The sequence below is a fragment of the Pelodiscus sinensis genome, chromosome 5, assembly GCF_052426305.1.
Source record: "Pelodiscus sinensis isolate ZL-2025 chromosome 5, ASM5242630v1, whole genome shotgun sequence".
NCBI classification, from domain to species: Eukaryota; Metazoa; Chordata; order Testudines; family Trionychidae; genus Pelodiscus; species Pelodiscus sinensis.
In genome coordinates, this window is record NC_143056.1 from 92,759,411 (window position 1) to 92,775,972 (window position 16,562).

At 44.0% G+C, this 16,562-nt stretch overlaps 1 protein-coding gene across 5 annotated transcripts in view; it reads left to right on the plus strand.

The window, feature by feature from the left end:
- Positions 1–16,562, plus strand: part of GAS2 (growth arrest specific 2) — a 164,455-nt gene that overhangs the window by 35,938 nt on the left and 111,955 nt on the right. For 4 of the 5 annotated variants that reach the window (XM_006111497.4, XM_006111496.5, XM_006111495.5 and 1 more), the window contains exon 2: positions 5,729–5,890. In XM_006111497.4, coding sequence (XP_006111559.1) covers positions 5,749–5,890 — 142 coding nt within the window. In that variant the 5' untranslated portion in view covers positions 5,729–5,748. Of the gene's footprint in view, positions 1–5,459; positions 5,494–5,728; positions 5,891–16,562 lie in introns of all 5 variants that reach the window. The other variant, XM_075927752.2, reaches the window with a different exon arrangement.

A 16,562-nucleotide genomic window follows, 5' to 3' on the forward strand; every position in this document is an offset into this window, starting at 1 on the left:
AGTCACAGTGTTCTTTCGAAAAGGGGTATTTCAAAAGTGAAACTGCTGTCTAAATGCGGTTCTTTCAAAACCCCTGGGCCTTTTTTTCCAAAAGATCCTATACTCCTTGAGGGATTGAAAGAGGGATGTAGTTTAGACACACCCTCAGGCTGTAGGGCTAAACATTTCAGTGTAGATGTTTGGGCTGTGAATGGAGCACTTGATTTGAGACCTGCCATGGGTGGAAGGTACCAAAGCCTAGTCTTCAGCCTGTGCCCGAATGTCTGCACTGCAATTTCATAGTGCTTTGAGCCTCAGTCAGTTCACTCAAGCTAGCTATGGCTCTGCCATGGATCTTTTATCGCACTATGGATGTAAGCTATATTTCCCTATGCTTGAGTTTATCTGTAAACTTTTGGGATAACAATACTTCCCTATCTCACAACATAAATATATCAAAGTTTTTCAGATACTACGGTCATGGGGTTTCATTTCCCCTGAGTAAGGGCTGATGGGTCCTGCCTTGGTTATGGATAGAATTTTCAACAAGAGCGAGGAGCTCAAATCCCATTGACTTTCTGTAGGATTTGAGTGTCTGTCTCCTTTGGGCTTCTTTAAAAATCCTAACCAATGTGCAGAGAAATAATGCTAGACAACATTTGGGACAGTACTGCTAAGGGGAAAGGGATAGCTCAGTGGTTTGAGCATTGGCCTGCTAAACCCCAGATTGGGAGTTCAATCCTTGCAGAGGCTATTTGGGGCAAAAATTTGTCAGGGATGGTATTTGGTCCTGGTGTGAAGGCAGGGGACTGGACTAATTACCTTTCAAGGTCTGTTCTAGGAGATAGGCAATCTCCATTAATTTATAATTGAATTTATTTATAAATGAACTTAGACAAGTGTTTACATGGTACCCAGATATTTTATCACAGTCAGTGCAAAGGGTTACATTTAGTTTGGATGAACTTCCCAGATTTAATACGAGGAAGATCAGTGTGTGTTAGCGCACACACACACACAAATCTCCTACAATAAAGAATTCAGCAACTCTCTCCCACTGGTACTGACAACTTGAAAATACATAGCCAAACCTACCAGTTGTCAGCATTTCATTTTAGGTAGATCTTATTTTCAAAGTCATCATGGTTGTCAAAGGTAAGTAGTTAGCTGGAGCGGCGGGGAGAGTAAGACAGGTTGGTGAAGTGTGGAAGGGAGCCCTCCTTCGCTTTTAGGAAGAAAAATAGTGAAGCTTCACAAAAGTCAGTGGGAATCAGCATTTATCCACCTGCAATTTTTTCACTGTTCTTTCCTCATTTTAGCCTCACCCTGCCAATCTAGCTGTTACATTATGGTTTTCCCCCCCTCCCTTTTCACATTCACACATAGCCAATTCACATTCTCCTATTCACCAGTTTACTTGATTCACCCTGCACTGAACCATAACATATCAATGTGCCCCCCCCCTCCTGGATTACACCCCCACCCCTGCCCAGTCCTTTCCGCTCCTTCTGACCGGTACCAGGTCAGAAGAGCCATCCTCACCACTCACCCAATGTACTAGTGAGAACCCCTGTTCTTCTGCATAAACACCCTACCATTCAGAAACATTCTTTTCTGTGTGAACCTTCTCCCATCACTTACCTACTACACACCCACATCTCCATGATCAAAACTATTCCCCAATTCTGTGTCACTCCCATCCTCACCAGGCTCCTGCTGGAACCTTCTCTATTTTGTATTTGTGTCTGGGTCTGGAAGAGCACAAATTAGGTCAGCAGGGATTGTGTGCAAACAGCTCTTTACAGAACTGAAATAGCAACATGTATGTGTGAATTCCATGCTTTGTGCTGCCTTCTGCTGACAGAAGCCCATATGGGCTAGGCACTGCAGGGACTGTGAGCAGACAATGTTGTCCTTTGTTTCCATTTTTTTCCACTAGTTCCATACTCCCTGCTGTGTCGCCACCCCCTCCCCTCCGCCCCAAGAATCCTTCACATATAATTCAGCCTACAGAGCCAGGGTAGCTAGCCCATACACTGACTCAAATTCCTGGGACTGGGGCTAAGGGACTATTTAATTGTGATATGGACATTCATGCTTGTGCTGCAGCCTGAGTTTTGGGACTCTCACATCTCTCAGGATCTCAGAGCTTGGGTGCTAACCCAGTCTCAGTTGTTTCTACCACAATTCAACAGTCTCATAATCTAAGCCCCGGGAACCTAAGTCAGTTGGCTTGGGTCAGCCGCAGACTTTTAATTACTGTGTAGAAATACCCACAGTGGCAGCAGGTGGCACTGCACTCTACAGCATGACAGCCACATGACAGTTTTTAATTGGTGGGGCTCCTTGGTGGGGAGAATTTCACAATACATGTGTCCGCAGATGCAGAAAGGCAATTTACTCCTGAGGGTCCTACAGCCTAGTTCTTCTGGAGCAATGAAGTGATTTTTAGATTTTCCAATGATTATCTCAGAGAAGAAATGAAATACAATAAAAAAGATGATTATCATAAACTCTTATCTGTAAACCTAAAAAGTGACTATGCAAAAGTGATACCTTCTTCCTTTGCTTCTCTTGTGCATCCTCAGTCATATGTATTTATTTTAACAAGTAATATGTTTTTACTACTATTACCCCACAAAAACAGCTGTGCGAGAGAGATTTGCATTACATTCTGGCTCACACATGAGCATAATTGTTAACTGTAGAAGAGGAACTTTTTGAATCCTTTATAACTTCTGGAGAGGAAGGAGGAGGTAGAGAAGGTTTTAATCCTGACTGTCATAGACTCCCTGTGACATTTTGGACAAGTTGCTAAACATTTTTGAGTCTCGTTCCCCAAGCTGCAAAATGGCGATGAATACTGTGCCTTATCTCACTGTAGTGTTTGAGGCACTCAGCTACTCTGGTGATGAGTGACATAGAAAAGCTTTAAAATAAGTTATGATTGTGGAATATTTATTGTTGATGTATGGGCCAGAAAAAGCCCACTCAGAGAGCCAGATTCCATGCTGAGTTAGCAAAGCTGACAACTTGAAAAATCTTTTGTTGTTTGCCCAAGCAAAATGAGCATATTTGATCTGGATGCCATTAACCAAGAAATTATAAGCCCACAATGCCATTTTTACAAAGTTAGTTTTCAGAGCAGAACTGCATTTTAATTGCTCACTCCAAAGACCTTTCTCACTCCAGAGACCTTCATCTTCCAAAGGAGTTTTGCTGCACAAGCAATTTGAGATCTGGCCCATTGTTGTTGTTTTGTTTTCCACATACCAACATACATCTAAGAGCTAATGATAATTCAAAAAATGCTATTTACTTTGAAGGGGGAGTCAATTTAGTTTGTTTGTGTGTTTTTCATCAACCAAAGAAGCAGAATGATTTCTGTGGAAAAGTCATATTTAAAATAAATATGACTAGTCTGAGCTTACTTATTCAAAATGCGTCAGGGATATCCAAAACTTTAGCAGAAGCAGAATTTTGGATGAGGAGGAAAGTGATACACTTAAAGTATTGACAAGGGTTAAACAAGAGATTAAACAGATGTTTTGTCTAACAAGGAATTTGTAATCCAGGGCATGGTAACCCCAGGGAGGAATAATTTCAACCCATATATTATAATCCTTTTTAATATATATGAAATGCTGCAGTAATTTTTTTACAAAAGCCCTTGTATATCTTGCATCCATTTACTTTTCTTTGTATATAGACATTCTACTGAATCTATATCTTAAATTAACAAAATCTGAAAGTTAATACAATTGAATATTTCAAAATGACAGTAGATACAACATATATGTCAATTTATTCAATGTCAAATGATTGTCTATGTAACACGCAACGTATACCTAATTTTTCTTTGAGAGAACCATATCTCCTCTTTGCCACCAAATCTCTTTTCAAACCTTTGCAGCTGCTTGAACATTGGCTGGAGAATTGAAGTGATATTTATCATCAGAAAAATGACTTAATTGGCAGAAAAATGGCTCATATAACAGGTTGTTCATAAGATTAGTGTTCATAAAATCAAGTTTCCACTGTGTTACTTTTGCCATCCCTAACACTCTAACCACTGTCATAGAATAGAAAATTGTTTTCTCCTATTTTTAAAGTCACTGTTGCCTATAGGCCTACTCATAACTTGTAGGCATTCTGCAAGGGGTAGGAGGAAACTGCCATCAGAAGTACACCCTGCACTGCAAGTAGCTTACAAGTGCAGGCCACAATGGCACAGAATAGTTAGGGTACATAAACTTTTTCCTGATCCTTTGGAATAGAACAGTGAGAACTCTGCCTGATCCCACCTGCACAATGCAGCATATGAGTTATCTGACCAGGGCCTGACTCTTGGGCTACGATGAGCCATTTGAGACAGTAGCCAGTCCTCTAATTTGGCACTCTTTCTGGGTACGTCTACACTGCAAGCTTATTTCGGACAAAGCTATTCGGAAGACATCTTCCGGAATAGCTTATTTTGAAATAGAGCATCCACACTACAGGGAAGCCTCAAAATTAGTTCGAGGCAGGGTCCCCTAATGTGGACGTGCTATTTCGATGTAGAGCCACAGGAGGCACTGGGGAGGAATAACTTTAGAATGGCCCTGGTGAAGAGCTATTTCGACATAGCAGTGGTGGAGCGTCCACACATACCCTCTTCTGAAAGAGCTTTTTTGGAAGAGGAGTTATTCTTCATGGAAGGAGGTTTACCAATGCTGGAAAAACCCCTCAGTTACTTCAATTTTCTTTTAAAATAAACACAATTGCTGTGTGGACACTAGTATTGATTTTCTGGAATAATGGCCATTATTCCAGAAAAAAAGAGCATTGTAGACACACCCTTTAGCATTAGGCTGAAACCCTGTTGTACTTCATAGGGATCGGTAGAGTCTGCTGCTGTCTTCCTCCCCGAGCACACCTATGTGGCACATGGATGAATTTGACCTTGACTAAGAGGAACTACCATTCCAGTGGGCACTTTGTACCTCCAGCTGTTGAAATGATTTTCAAAATTAAATTGGGATTAAAATATTGAATGGAAAAATGAAGTACCCAGAGGCAGTTCTCACAGTTCTGAATTGAGGCCTATTGGCATTTGTGGAGAGGGATGGTGAACTCAGAAGTTTGTACTGCTACATTATCTGTTTTGTGGATAAATTCCATCCTCCAGGACTGCCATGCTTTTTATATGTGTATAAAATAATACAGTTACATTGAAAAATATCTTAAAGGGTTCTTTGTATTTTTTTATCATATTAAAGCTGTAGAACAAACTGATTTCATGTGGTGGAACGGGTATCTGTTTATTACTATTAACAATTTGTTTCAGTTGCAAACCGTCCTTACGTATGTGCTGTTTTAGGGCCTGATCCAAAGCCCACTGAAGCTTTCCCTGAGTTTCAGTGGACACTAGATCAGATTGTAATGAATTGTTAGCTCTGTGTCTAAAAATATTTTGATTTGGTTTTAATTATTGCTTGCAGAGTAGTGGATTGTTGGGAACATGTGTACCACTAGGTGAGTACAAAATAAAGTAGACATTATCCATATGATTACATTACCAGCAAAATGTTCCATTAGCAAAAAAGACTTTCATCATGTATGTTGTTTCCATGTGTTAGACCTGCATGGGGTTTGTCTGGTTAGTGCTGTGTATGTCTGAAACATCTTGCATCCCAGGATCATAGTTTCAAACACCATCAATAAACTTAAAAAGCCTTGTATAGTATAATGAGGTATTTTTTTAAAACAGGTACTACAAGTGGATAAACAATGTGCACTGCTATAAGCCCAAAGGCACGAGGACCTGGCCTCTCTGATATGCATCAATACAGCCAGTGGCTGGCCAGCAGACATGAGGCTAACTTACTACCAATGAAAGAGGATCTAGCTCTGTGGCTCACAAACCTACTGGGTAAGAATATTTATATATATATAGGCATGCCTGTACACTCACACATTTAAAATACAATTTTTGACAAATTACACTTGTTAGCATGGTAACTTTTGGCACTGTAGTTCAACTGGAAAGGTGGTTCTTCCAACTATTTTCTTTTCCAAATAGAGTAGTTACAATTAACTGGTTCCCTCTGGGTATGCTTCTACATTGTTTATCAAGCAGCTCCAGCAAAGAGCTAGGTAAACTTTGTTCTTCACTTGGTAACTATTGTTCCATGAAACATTCAAATATTGAAACACTGGACATTTTGAAACATAAAAATGAACATTTATTTGAATTGTGTCTTTGTGTGTTTGAGTATTATTATTGTTAGAGTAACAGATGTGAATGGTTGTCATCAATCATGTCTTCTTAATCTTGAGATCGATTTCAGAGCTAGTCAAAGTCGATGAGTGACTTTTCATTCAGGAAGAAGGGTAGAAGTATTATGTCCCTTTGTGTATTGATAGCTGAAACAATAAGAATTTGCCTCCAAAGGCAAAGCATTGTATGATAGGTTTAATCAGAGCTAAGCCATGTGAGCTGACGGGTTTTCCTTGGGACTAATTACCAGTGCAAGATTTGAGGTATTGACTGGTTAGAGTTGTGTGTCCATAAGTGGGATAGGCAGAAAGTGAGCAGACAGTGAGAAAAGTGATCATGGCCCTAAAAGAGAGCAAAGACAGATCTCTTTGGGGCACTAGACTCACTGGAGAAAGAGACTTGGGATTTATGTGCCAGGAAAATTCCCCCCGTTTGTTTCTACTCATTCAAGAAAACAAGACTTTGTCTAAATTCTGGATTGTAAATAAACAAGATCACATCACAGAAGTACTTGAGTCATATAATCTTTTTCTCCTCCTAACTGAAAAAACTTGGCAAGGCTTCAACTGTTAGCTAGCCCGTCAGGCCCCAAAGGGTGACCATATTTTAGAAGCCATAGTAGTAAGCACTGGAAGGATAAGTTATAACTTCCATTATAACCTCTGTTCTTCAGTTGCTAATAAACTGCTTTTGAGCTCATGTTCCTTACTTGATCCTTTAGTTCAGGTATGAAATGTCTGTCTTTTGGGACAGACATTTCAGCAAATCAGTCTGTTTTAGAGTTATAACATAGTGGGGAAAAACACAATTCAGATATATTCCAATCGAAATGTCTGCATTTGCACAACTCAGAAAAGGAGAACTTGAAGTTCAACTTTTTTTAATATTCCTCACTGAAACTCAAATCAGTTCAATTTTGAAGAAAATCATATAAGCACTTTTAAAACTGGGAATATTTAAAATGGATAATCCTATATATTCATACTAGAGCTGTTCTTTTCATTTATTTTTGCATGTGGTTAGAAGAAAGAGAGAAATATGAATGATTTAAATATATTTAAATGCCTTATAACTTGAAAGGCTTCCAGTGTACAGTATGCAAAACATTTGCACTGTCTTCAGATCAGACCGAAGAATATAGTGGCAGCATAGAGAATCAGTTAAGAATTGCTCTGGATAGTATTCTGCTCTACTACCACTGAGCATTTACCTTGGAGAAAACTGAAATCTATTTGGCTCAGCACAACAATTAGAAAATACAAGTTAAAGAGACTGTAAATTCATAGGGGCAGGGACCATCTTTTTGTTCTCTGTGCTAGACACTGTGCATTGGTTCTGCTCCACAACTGGCGCTTATAGGCTGTAACATAATACAAAAATCATTTGATGTCATCTAAAGGGAAAATGAGGAATTGGCAGAAATGCCAAATGATTTTTTTCAGTTTTCACCAAAAATTTTAGCAGCAGTTGGCTGTCTTACATAGTAAAAATGAGGTAGCATCTGAGGCTAAAATAGGGAAAGGACAAGTTAACAATTACTAGACAAGTTTGATGTCCTCAAGTTAGCAATACCAGATGAAATACAGGCTAGAGTGCTCAAGGATCTGGCTGATGAGATAGCGGAGCCATTAGTGATTATCTTTGAAAACTCATGGAAGATGGGAGAGATTCCAGAGGATTGAAAGAGGACAAAGATAGTGCCAATCTATAAAAAGGGGAAATAAAGGCAAACTGGGAAATATTAAGCTCAATACCCAGAAAGATATTGGAGCAAATAATCAAGCAATTGGTTTGCAAACACTTAGAAGACAATAAGGTAGTAAGTAACAGTATGGATTTGTCAAGAACAAATCATGTCAAACAAACCTAATAGCTTTCTTGGACAGAGTAACAAGCCTTATGCAAAGGGGGAAAGTATTACGTTTGGTATATCTTGATTTTAGTAAGGCTTTTGATAATGTCTTGCATAATCTTCTCATAAACAAATTAGAGAAATACCACCTAGATCATCAGTGGGCAAGAACTGGCCCATGAGCCAAATGCTGCTCCCCAGGGTAGTCTCTAATGGGCAATGGGTGCTTTATTTACCCACGCCTCCACAGGTACAGCCACTTGAAGCTCCTATTGGCCACGGATTGCAGTTCCCAGCCCAGGGGAGCTGCAGGAACCAGGGTCCTGGTCCATGCCAGTTCTCGCAGCTCCCATTGGTCAGGAGTGGTGATTCTCAGCCAGTGGGAACTTCAAAGTGGCAATACCTGCAGAGGTACAGGTAAATAAAGCACTAGTGGCTCATCACAGGTTAATACTGGCAAACTGCCTCTGGCTTATTGCCCATCCATGACCTAAATGGAGCTACAGTAAGATGGGTGCATAACTGGTTGGAAAATTGTTCCTAGAGAGTAGCTATCAGTGGTTCACACTCATGCTTGAAGGGCATGTTGAGTGGGCTTTTGCAGGGATTGTTCCTAGGTCCAGTTCTGTTCAGTGGCACAGAGTAGAGATTTTCAAACTAAGGGTCATGACTCAGTACTGGGTCATGGAATGTCAGGCACTGGGTAACCTTGCTGTAGGGTGACCAGCCAGAGTGCTAGGTTAGATTTCTTCACTGTCCTGACAATGCAGACCCTGCTGTGCCCCAGAAGTGGCCAGCAGCTGGTCCGACTTCTACATGGGGCTTGATGGGGCTCCCTACGCTGCCTCCACCCTGAGCATCGACACCCTGGGACCTGTGCCTGTTGGTGAAAGCAGAGTGCAGAGCCGCTTGTGCATCTCTGCCTATGAATCAGGCCTCCTGCTGGCCACTTCCAGGTCTGCAGTGCAGTCCATGGAGCCAGCTCAGGCAGGAGGTTAATAGAGAAGGTGTCAGTACAGGCAGTCCCCGGGTTACGGACAAGATAGGGACTATAGGTTTGTTCTTAAGTTGAATTTGTACATAACTCGGAACTGGCTCCAGATTCAGCGGCTGCTGCTGAAACTGACCAGGGGCTGACTACAGGAAGCCCGAGGCAGAGTTGCTCTGCCCCCAGCTTCCTGGAATCAGCCACTGATCAGTTTCAACAGTGGCTGAATCTGGAGCCTGGGACAGAACAGCTGGGGCGCTGCCAGGTAGGTCCCCCCAGGACCAACCCGGCAGCACCCCAGCTGCTCTACCCCAGGTGTCCACAACAAAAGCCTGGTCTGCTGTGGGGGGGGGGGGCACACTAGCTGCGCCCCCCCCCCCCCAGCAGACCAGGGAGACCCAGAGCAAAGCCGGGGAGGCGGCGGGGTCCTGCACCTCTGCGGCTTTGCTCCGGGTGTCCCTAGTCCGCTGGGGGGGGGTCCCCAGCAGACCAGGGACACCCGGAGCAAAGCCGCAGAGGCGGCGGGGTCCCGCGCCTCCAAGGCTTTGCTCCGCGTGTCCCTGGTCTGCTCGGGGTGTCCCTGGTCTGCTGGGAGGGGTCCCCAGCAGACCAGGGACACCCCGAGCAAAGCCGCGGAGGCGGCGGGGTCCCGCGCCTTCAAGGCTTTGCTCGGGGTGTCCCTGATCTGCTGGGGACTCCCCCCAGCAGACCAGGGACACCCAGAGCAGCTTTTCTCGCCCCAGAGGACGCGGTGGCGGGACCACTGCACGTCTGGGTGGTCCCGCCGCCCGCGAGTTCCGGGGCGAGAAAAGCCCCGTTCGTAAGTGCGGATCCGACATAAGTCGGATCCGCGTAACTCGGGGACTGCCTGTAGTTGACACTCAAGAATATGCAACATAATTCCTGTGCTTTATAGAAACTAGCAGGCTGTGCCCCTAATCGCTGCAGTCACCAACCCCCCTCTTGCAGGGGGTAGGCAAGCCCGGCTTTCCCCCAGCCACCAGGGAGGGCTGGGCTGTGGCTGCACCAGACCACGTCCCTTTTCCCTCACCCCCGCCAGCCTGGGCCCCTTCTCCTCCCCCACGCCTCCTGCTGAGCCAGCCTAAGCCCCAAGAGTGCCATTTTGGGAGGGTAGGGGGTCAGCAGCTCTGGGATGTGGCTTACTTTTCATCCTGTACCTGGGATTCTCAGGGAGTGACGGGAAAGTGTTTGCATTCTGTGCATGCCCCTCACACCTGGCTGCTGAAGGGAGCTCACCAGGCAGGTGTGAGAGGTATGCAGGGAATGCAAGCACTTTCCCTTCACTCCCTTAGCATCTGGGGAGCCAGATGAAAAGCTAGCCAGTCCTGGAGGGTATGGTTGCTGAACCCCCACCCTCCCAAAATAGCGCCCTTGCCAGGCCCTTTCTCTCTCCTTCCCCCTGTCCCACCAGCCCAGGCCCCCCCTTCTCTCTCCTCCACCCCACCCCACCAGCACAAACACCTTCTCCCACCCCCCGACAGCTCAGATCCCTTCCCCATCCCCCACCAGCCCCTTCTCCTGCCATGCCAGCCTAGGCCCACTTCTTCCTCCTCTCCCTCTCCCTGCCATGCCAGCCTTGGCCCCCTTTATCCCTTTGCTGGGGAGGGGGTGAGTCTCCGTGGGGCATCCAGACTCTGAGCAGTCGGGCACCGCGCTCCACCTCTCCAAGAGCCTGGAGGTGGAGGAGCCCCCAAGAGCCTCCTGCTGGCACATAAGCCCAGCTGGGAGCCCTGCGCCTAATGCCTGTCCCTGGGTTGCTGCCCTGAGCACCATACTCTCCCCCTCCCCCTGCCCTGCAGCTGTCATGGCTGAGATGTGGGGTGTGCCAGCTACTGTGCCATGTTTCTTGGTATTGAAAGCCCTGTGGGGTGGGGGGTGGAGGAAGGGGAGTAGAAGCTTGGTTTAAAATAGCAATTCCAAGTGGTGAGGGGAAGCAGTGAGGTTGGGCTCAAGCTGGTTGGGTAGGAGTGGGGAGAGAGGGAGGAAGCAGGCAGGATGCAGACTGACATGATGACATCACTCTGTCGTCCTGCAGGAAAAACTTTTTTGGATAGATAGAGACAACATTTCTTCTTGTTTTCCTAAGTGGTTGTTGTATAGCTTTATACAAGATCTCTCAACACATTACGCCAACTGCAGAGATGGGAAAGTATGGTACAGCAAATTGAAATGTCTGAGCAAGGCCACAAAGAAAGGGAATGATTTTATATGCCTTCTATGCATGGAAATACAACTGAAGTTAATGGGCACTGTAAGTATAGAATTGGCCAAGTGAGCTACAGAGGTGAGAATCTTGATGCCTAACCCTCACTTAACCACTAGAATTCCGTTTTTCTATTTTAACATTCTTTAAAGTCACAAGAAGCTCTACGTGGTTTAAACATTGAACACGGTGCTTAGACACTAAACAAAAAAGTATTTCAAATCACTAGTGAAGTAAAATGGAAACTTGCTTACAATCTGTAACACAGAGGTCTCACATTGGCAAGATCGTGAATGAGGTCACGTTTCAGCAACAAAGTGGCACCAGCAGGAGGGTCTGAATTGCCAAATATAATTAAAAATCTTATTTTCAAATACCTGTCAGACTGCAAACCTTAACAATGCTTTGGTAAGCTAAACATGTGCTGCTTAATGTTAATTATGCAGCATATATTGTCCAGAGGTTTCATTCTCTCTCTGCTTTTCACAAACGGATCCTTGCACTTTTTCAAGTTTGGTTGCAAGGGAATTCGACTTGTGTTTTTAAATCTAAGTTTCTTAACTGACTAAGCATTGTTGGTTTTGCTGAATCAGGACACATTTGTTTCACCTTCTGTTGATTATTAATTTACATTGCACTTAAGTGGCACAATAGGCAGACAAGGAATCAGACACATGTGGACTCAAAGCAATACAGAAGAACCTCAACATTATGAACACCTCCAGAATGGAGACTGTAACTCCGAACAAAACGTTACAGTTCTTTCAAAACTTTACAGCTAAATATTGATTTATTACGGCTTTGAAACGTCTCTGTGTGAAATAAAAATGCTATTTTCCCTGTATTTTTTTTTAGTAGTTTATGTACCATACTGTATTTGTGAGGGTTTTTCCCCCTTCTGCTGCTGATTTTATACTTCCTGTTCCAAATGAGGTGTGTGGTTAACTGGTTGGTTCATAACTCTGCTGTTCATAACTCCAAAGATCTACTCTGTGCAGTTTTACAAATACACAAAATACCTTCTTTTGCCAAATGTATTGTCTGAATCACACCAGAATTCCATGGCCGGAAACATCAGAGGTCCGGCATAGGTGGTGACTCCATGGGTGTTCTGGGGCTGGAGCACTCACAGGGAAAAATTAGTGAACAGGCCTTGACACAGAGGTGGTCTAGGTATACTTCATCCTGCCTCAGTGTAAAGGGTGAACGAGATAATCTCTTCCAGTCCTACAAGTTTACGAAGACAATTTTAGAATCGCAGAGATCCTGGTAGTTTAAGCACACATCCTGCTGATTATCTGGGACACTATAGGTATGTCTAGACTACAGGCTTTTGTCGACTGATACTGTTGACAAAGCTTCTGTTGACAGAGCATCTAGACTACATCCCATTCTGTCGACAAAGCAAGTCGCTTTGTCGACATGATAGTGTAGATGCAAAGGACAGTGGAGATGCAATAACGCCTTCTGTGAACAGAGCTCTGTCGACAAAAGGCGTTATTCCTCGCAGAATGAGGTTTACAGCCGTCGACAAAACTGCTGAGTTCTGTCAACGTTATGGCAGTGTAGACACAGGTATAGTTTTGTCGACAAAAGTCCACTTCTTTCGACAAAACCCTGTAGTCTAGACACACCCTATCTCAGTAGAGTGTACTGTTCAGAGTGGCTCAGAGGGCTGTTTCTGACAACTGCTGAGTCTGTACACATGTGGCTGCTTTTCATTACGCTGGCCCTGCTGCCCTGCCAACTCCACTGACCAGCCATCACTGCGGTGGCTCTCAGCCCTGCTGGGAAGCCACATGCTGGGGCTCCAGGACCCAGCTGACAGTCACGTGCCATGGCTCTGGGACCATCAGGCAGCCACGCTCTGGGGCTAAAGGACCACTGGCAGTCGCTGCCGTGCGCCATGGCTCCCTGCCCCACTGAGCCACTACTACTGTGGCTCCCAGCCCTGCCAGGCGGCCACGCACTGGGTCTCTCAACCCTATTAGGCAGCCTTGCTGTCATGGGCTATGTGGCCCTGCTGACCCTGCAGGGGTCTTTTCTTCTGGCCTTCCACCAGGACTCTCCGGTCCTGCAACCTCCATCCTGGATCATGGATGTTTCCGTACCGAAAAATCCCAGTTAAGAGAGTTTCAACCTGTTCCTAAAATCAGTGATTTGGATAGTCAAATCATTCTCTCTTAGTTCTGTTTGCATCCTACTGGGGAAGATGTTTCAGTTGGACTTTTGCTTGGGTAGGGACAGCAAGACTGTATCTCTGGAAAATATTTTTAGCTCTGGCATGAATGTATACTCTTAGCTATTTCTGTTTCTTTGTTTGATTTTTCTTTAGGGACTTTTGAATTTACTTCTGTATTTTGTTTTGTCTCATCAAAGATTCTACTCCTTGCTTCCCATCTTTATAATTCTTCCCTCCCTTACACTTTTTATTAGTACTGGAATTTCATGATCCTTCATCAGTTCTTTGTTTTTTGTCTTTTAGAAATGGTTACATGTAGCAAACCATATTGCTGTGCTTGTTATCGGAGCACTATTCATGGAAAGGACAACGTATCTCTTGCCTTCTGCTTTTATTTTTCAATAACATTAGTGAGTTTGTCCTGCCTCATGCAAGGTAGCTGGATGAACCAGGCCTTTTCAATTTAGCGAAATGTTGTCCTTTTCATTAATTCATCCATAAATAGTCAATATGATCTTAGGCTATGTCTATGCTACAATGTGATTCCAGGATTAACAGAACCTGAGTTAGCAGACCCTGCATTTGCTAACATAGGGCTTGAGCATCTGCCCTGATTTGTTACCCCAATTTAGGAATTGTTGATCCCTGTGTCCTTATAGCATCTACCCTGTATTATGTGGGCCCATATCCCAGTCTTCCTAGTAACCTCTTAAAACTGCTTTAGCTCTTTGTTCCCAGTGAAGTCTGACAAAACTTGACTGTCTACCAAACCTGACTGCCCAGAGGACAGTAAAAGACAGTCCATTGAACTTTGGAGTACTTCTGATGACTCTTAGAGCCTGGGTCCAGTGGATGTGCATTTACAGTGGAAAGAAATAGGGCTTGAATCTGGGCCCCAGCTTGAGTCCAGCTCAGATCCTCCTTCCTGGTGGGTCCTGGGACCTGGATTTTAGCTCTGGATTTGCATGATTTGTGTGTAGATAGAAGGGGGATGGGCTCCAGCCTGAGTCTGAACGCTGTGCTTACATTTCAGTGTAGATGTAGCCTCAGTTACAAATGCTGTTTTTGAAGGTCATCTTTGGAAAACTGGGATTATTCACAATTGGTTTGCACGTGTTTAGTAAGAAATTCTGGTAGTTTTGAAGATACCTCACAATTTTATATTCATTACAACTGCATTCAGGTGGTGGTAATCTGAGTATTTCCCAGTTAATATGCACAGGCATGATTACCTGCCCTTTCCTGGTTACTCTTTGTGGCCAGTCGCAGTCATGTCCAGTAAAGAAAATATAATTTACAATATAGTCATCATAATCCAAATTAAGTATTTATTAAATAGTTAAAACCTTCATATATGAAAGCACAGGTGAAAGTGTAGATAAATTAGTGTTAAAATGACCTCTTTCACTAAAGTATGGGTCCTCCAAGGTGTCTAAATACTTAAAACTTGGATTAAAATAATTTACGCTTAAATTATCAAAAGTGCCATTGGTAAAAACCAAAGGTAAAAATGGTCCTCACCTAATACTTGACATTCCTCAACTCCCATATTTTGTCTGTTTGGGGGGGTCATCTATTTTAGTCTTTTGAGTTATCTACTCAAAAACATTTTATTCATAGGCCCAATGACCTGAATTAAACACCTAATATACTTTATGCTGTCAGCCAGAGCAACAGAACATACACCAGAGGCATTGTTTATCCAGTCCAGTGCCAATCCAGTATGAAGATGAAAAATTCCTTTCCTCCATAATTAAAAGGATGTAACCCTTCTCAGGGAGAAGCAATTCCGTGCCAAGGGGAGGATGTCCCTTACCAAGGGATATCAGTGTGATTTATATTCCACATAGAGATAGTCCTCCTCTCTTACACTAATTTTGCTTCATCTCACTTGGGTTGAGCTATTCTTGATTCACCCAGGGATGAATGAGTGGATAATCAAATATCAGAGGGGTAGCCGTGTTAGTCTGAATCTGCAAAAGCGACAAGGAGTCCTGTGGCACTTTATAGACTAACAGTTTATTTGGAGTGTAAGCTTTTGTGGGCAAAGACCCACATCAGATGCATCTGATGAAGTGTGTCTTTGCCCACAAAAGTTTATGCTCCAATAAATCTGTTAGTCTATAAGGTGCCACAGGACTCCTCATCACTTTTGGATAATCAAAGAAACTTTACAGCTTCAGCATTATATACAGGTTGAACCTCCCTAATCTGGACTTCCCTAGTCTGCTACACCCTTGGTTCAGAGTTGCAGGATCAGGGAAGAGCAGAGCTGGCAGTAGGCCAGAGGAGCAGGGGGTTGGCAGCCAGGAGAAGAACCCTGTATCCCCAGGGACCGGAAGCAGAGCTGAGCTCTGAACGGCTGGCAGAGGGGAGCTGAACTCCAGCTGGCTTGATGAGGGGAGCCCCACTAGACCACAGGCTGGCAACTGAGCCCCTGGGGGCCAGCAGTGGAGCTCCAGTGCCCCTAAGTAATGGAGAGGCTGGTGCCCCAGAGGACAGTGGTCAGGAGAGGAAGGGCCTGTACTGACCTCCCACACCTGGAAAATTCCCTGATTTGGGACCAGTCAGATCCCAAGAGTATTGGAGCAGGGAGGTTCAATCTGTATTTGATTCTAGGTGATGATGAAGACAGAGGGCCAGGTATTTGGCTGCAGTATTGTCTGTTTTCTGCTACTCTGGTCCTATTGAAGCAGTTGGAGATTTCACATATGTATCTACACCACCTCTCAGCTTCCTGATGTTGGGGGCATGTTGGAGTACGATAGGTGTGAAAAGATGCAGGCCAAAGTGCTTTGTGTTTCAGTGGCCTTTAATTGCTAGAGAAGTTCCTGCTGTTGTGACTCAGAGGAGCCCGTTCCTTGTTTTAGGTTAGTTGGGAGCTGGTCTCCATCTGGTCCCAGAATTAGGTCCTTTACAAAGCACAGCTCAGCCAGATCAGAGAATCTGTTCCAAAATGTCTCACTTTACAAAGCATTAGTTCATGACATTAACATTTAAAAACTCAAATAAATACAATGATTGATAATCTAATTGTAAGTACATAGGCTAGAGTGATGATTCAAAACCTACTATCAC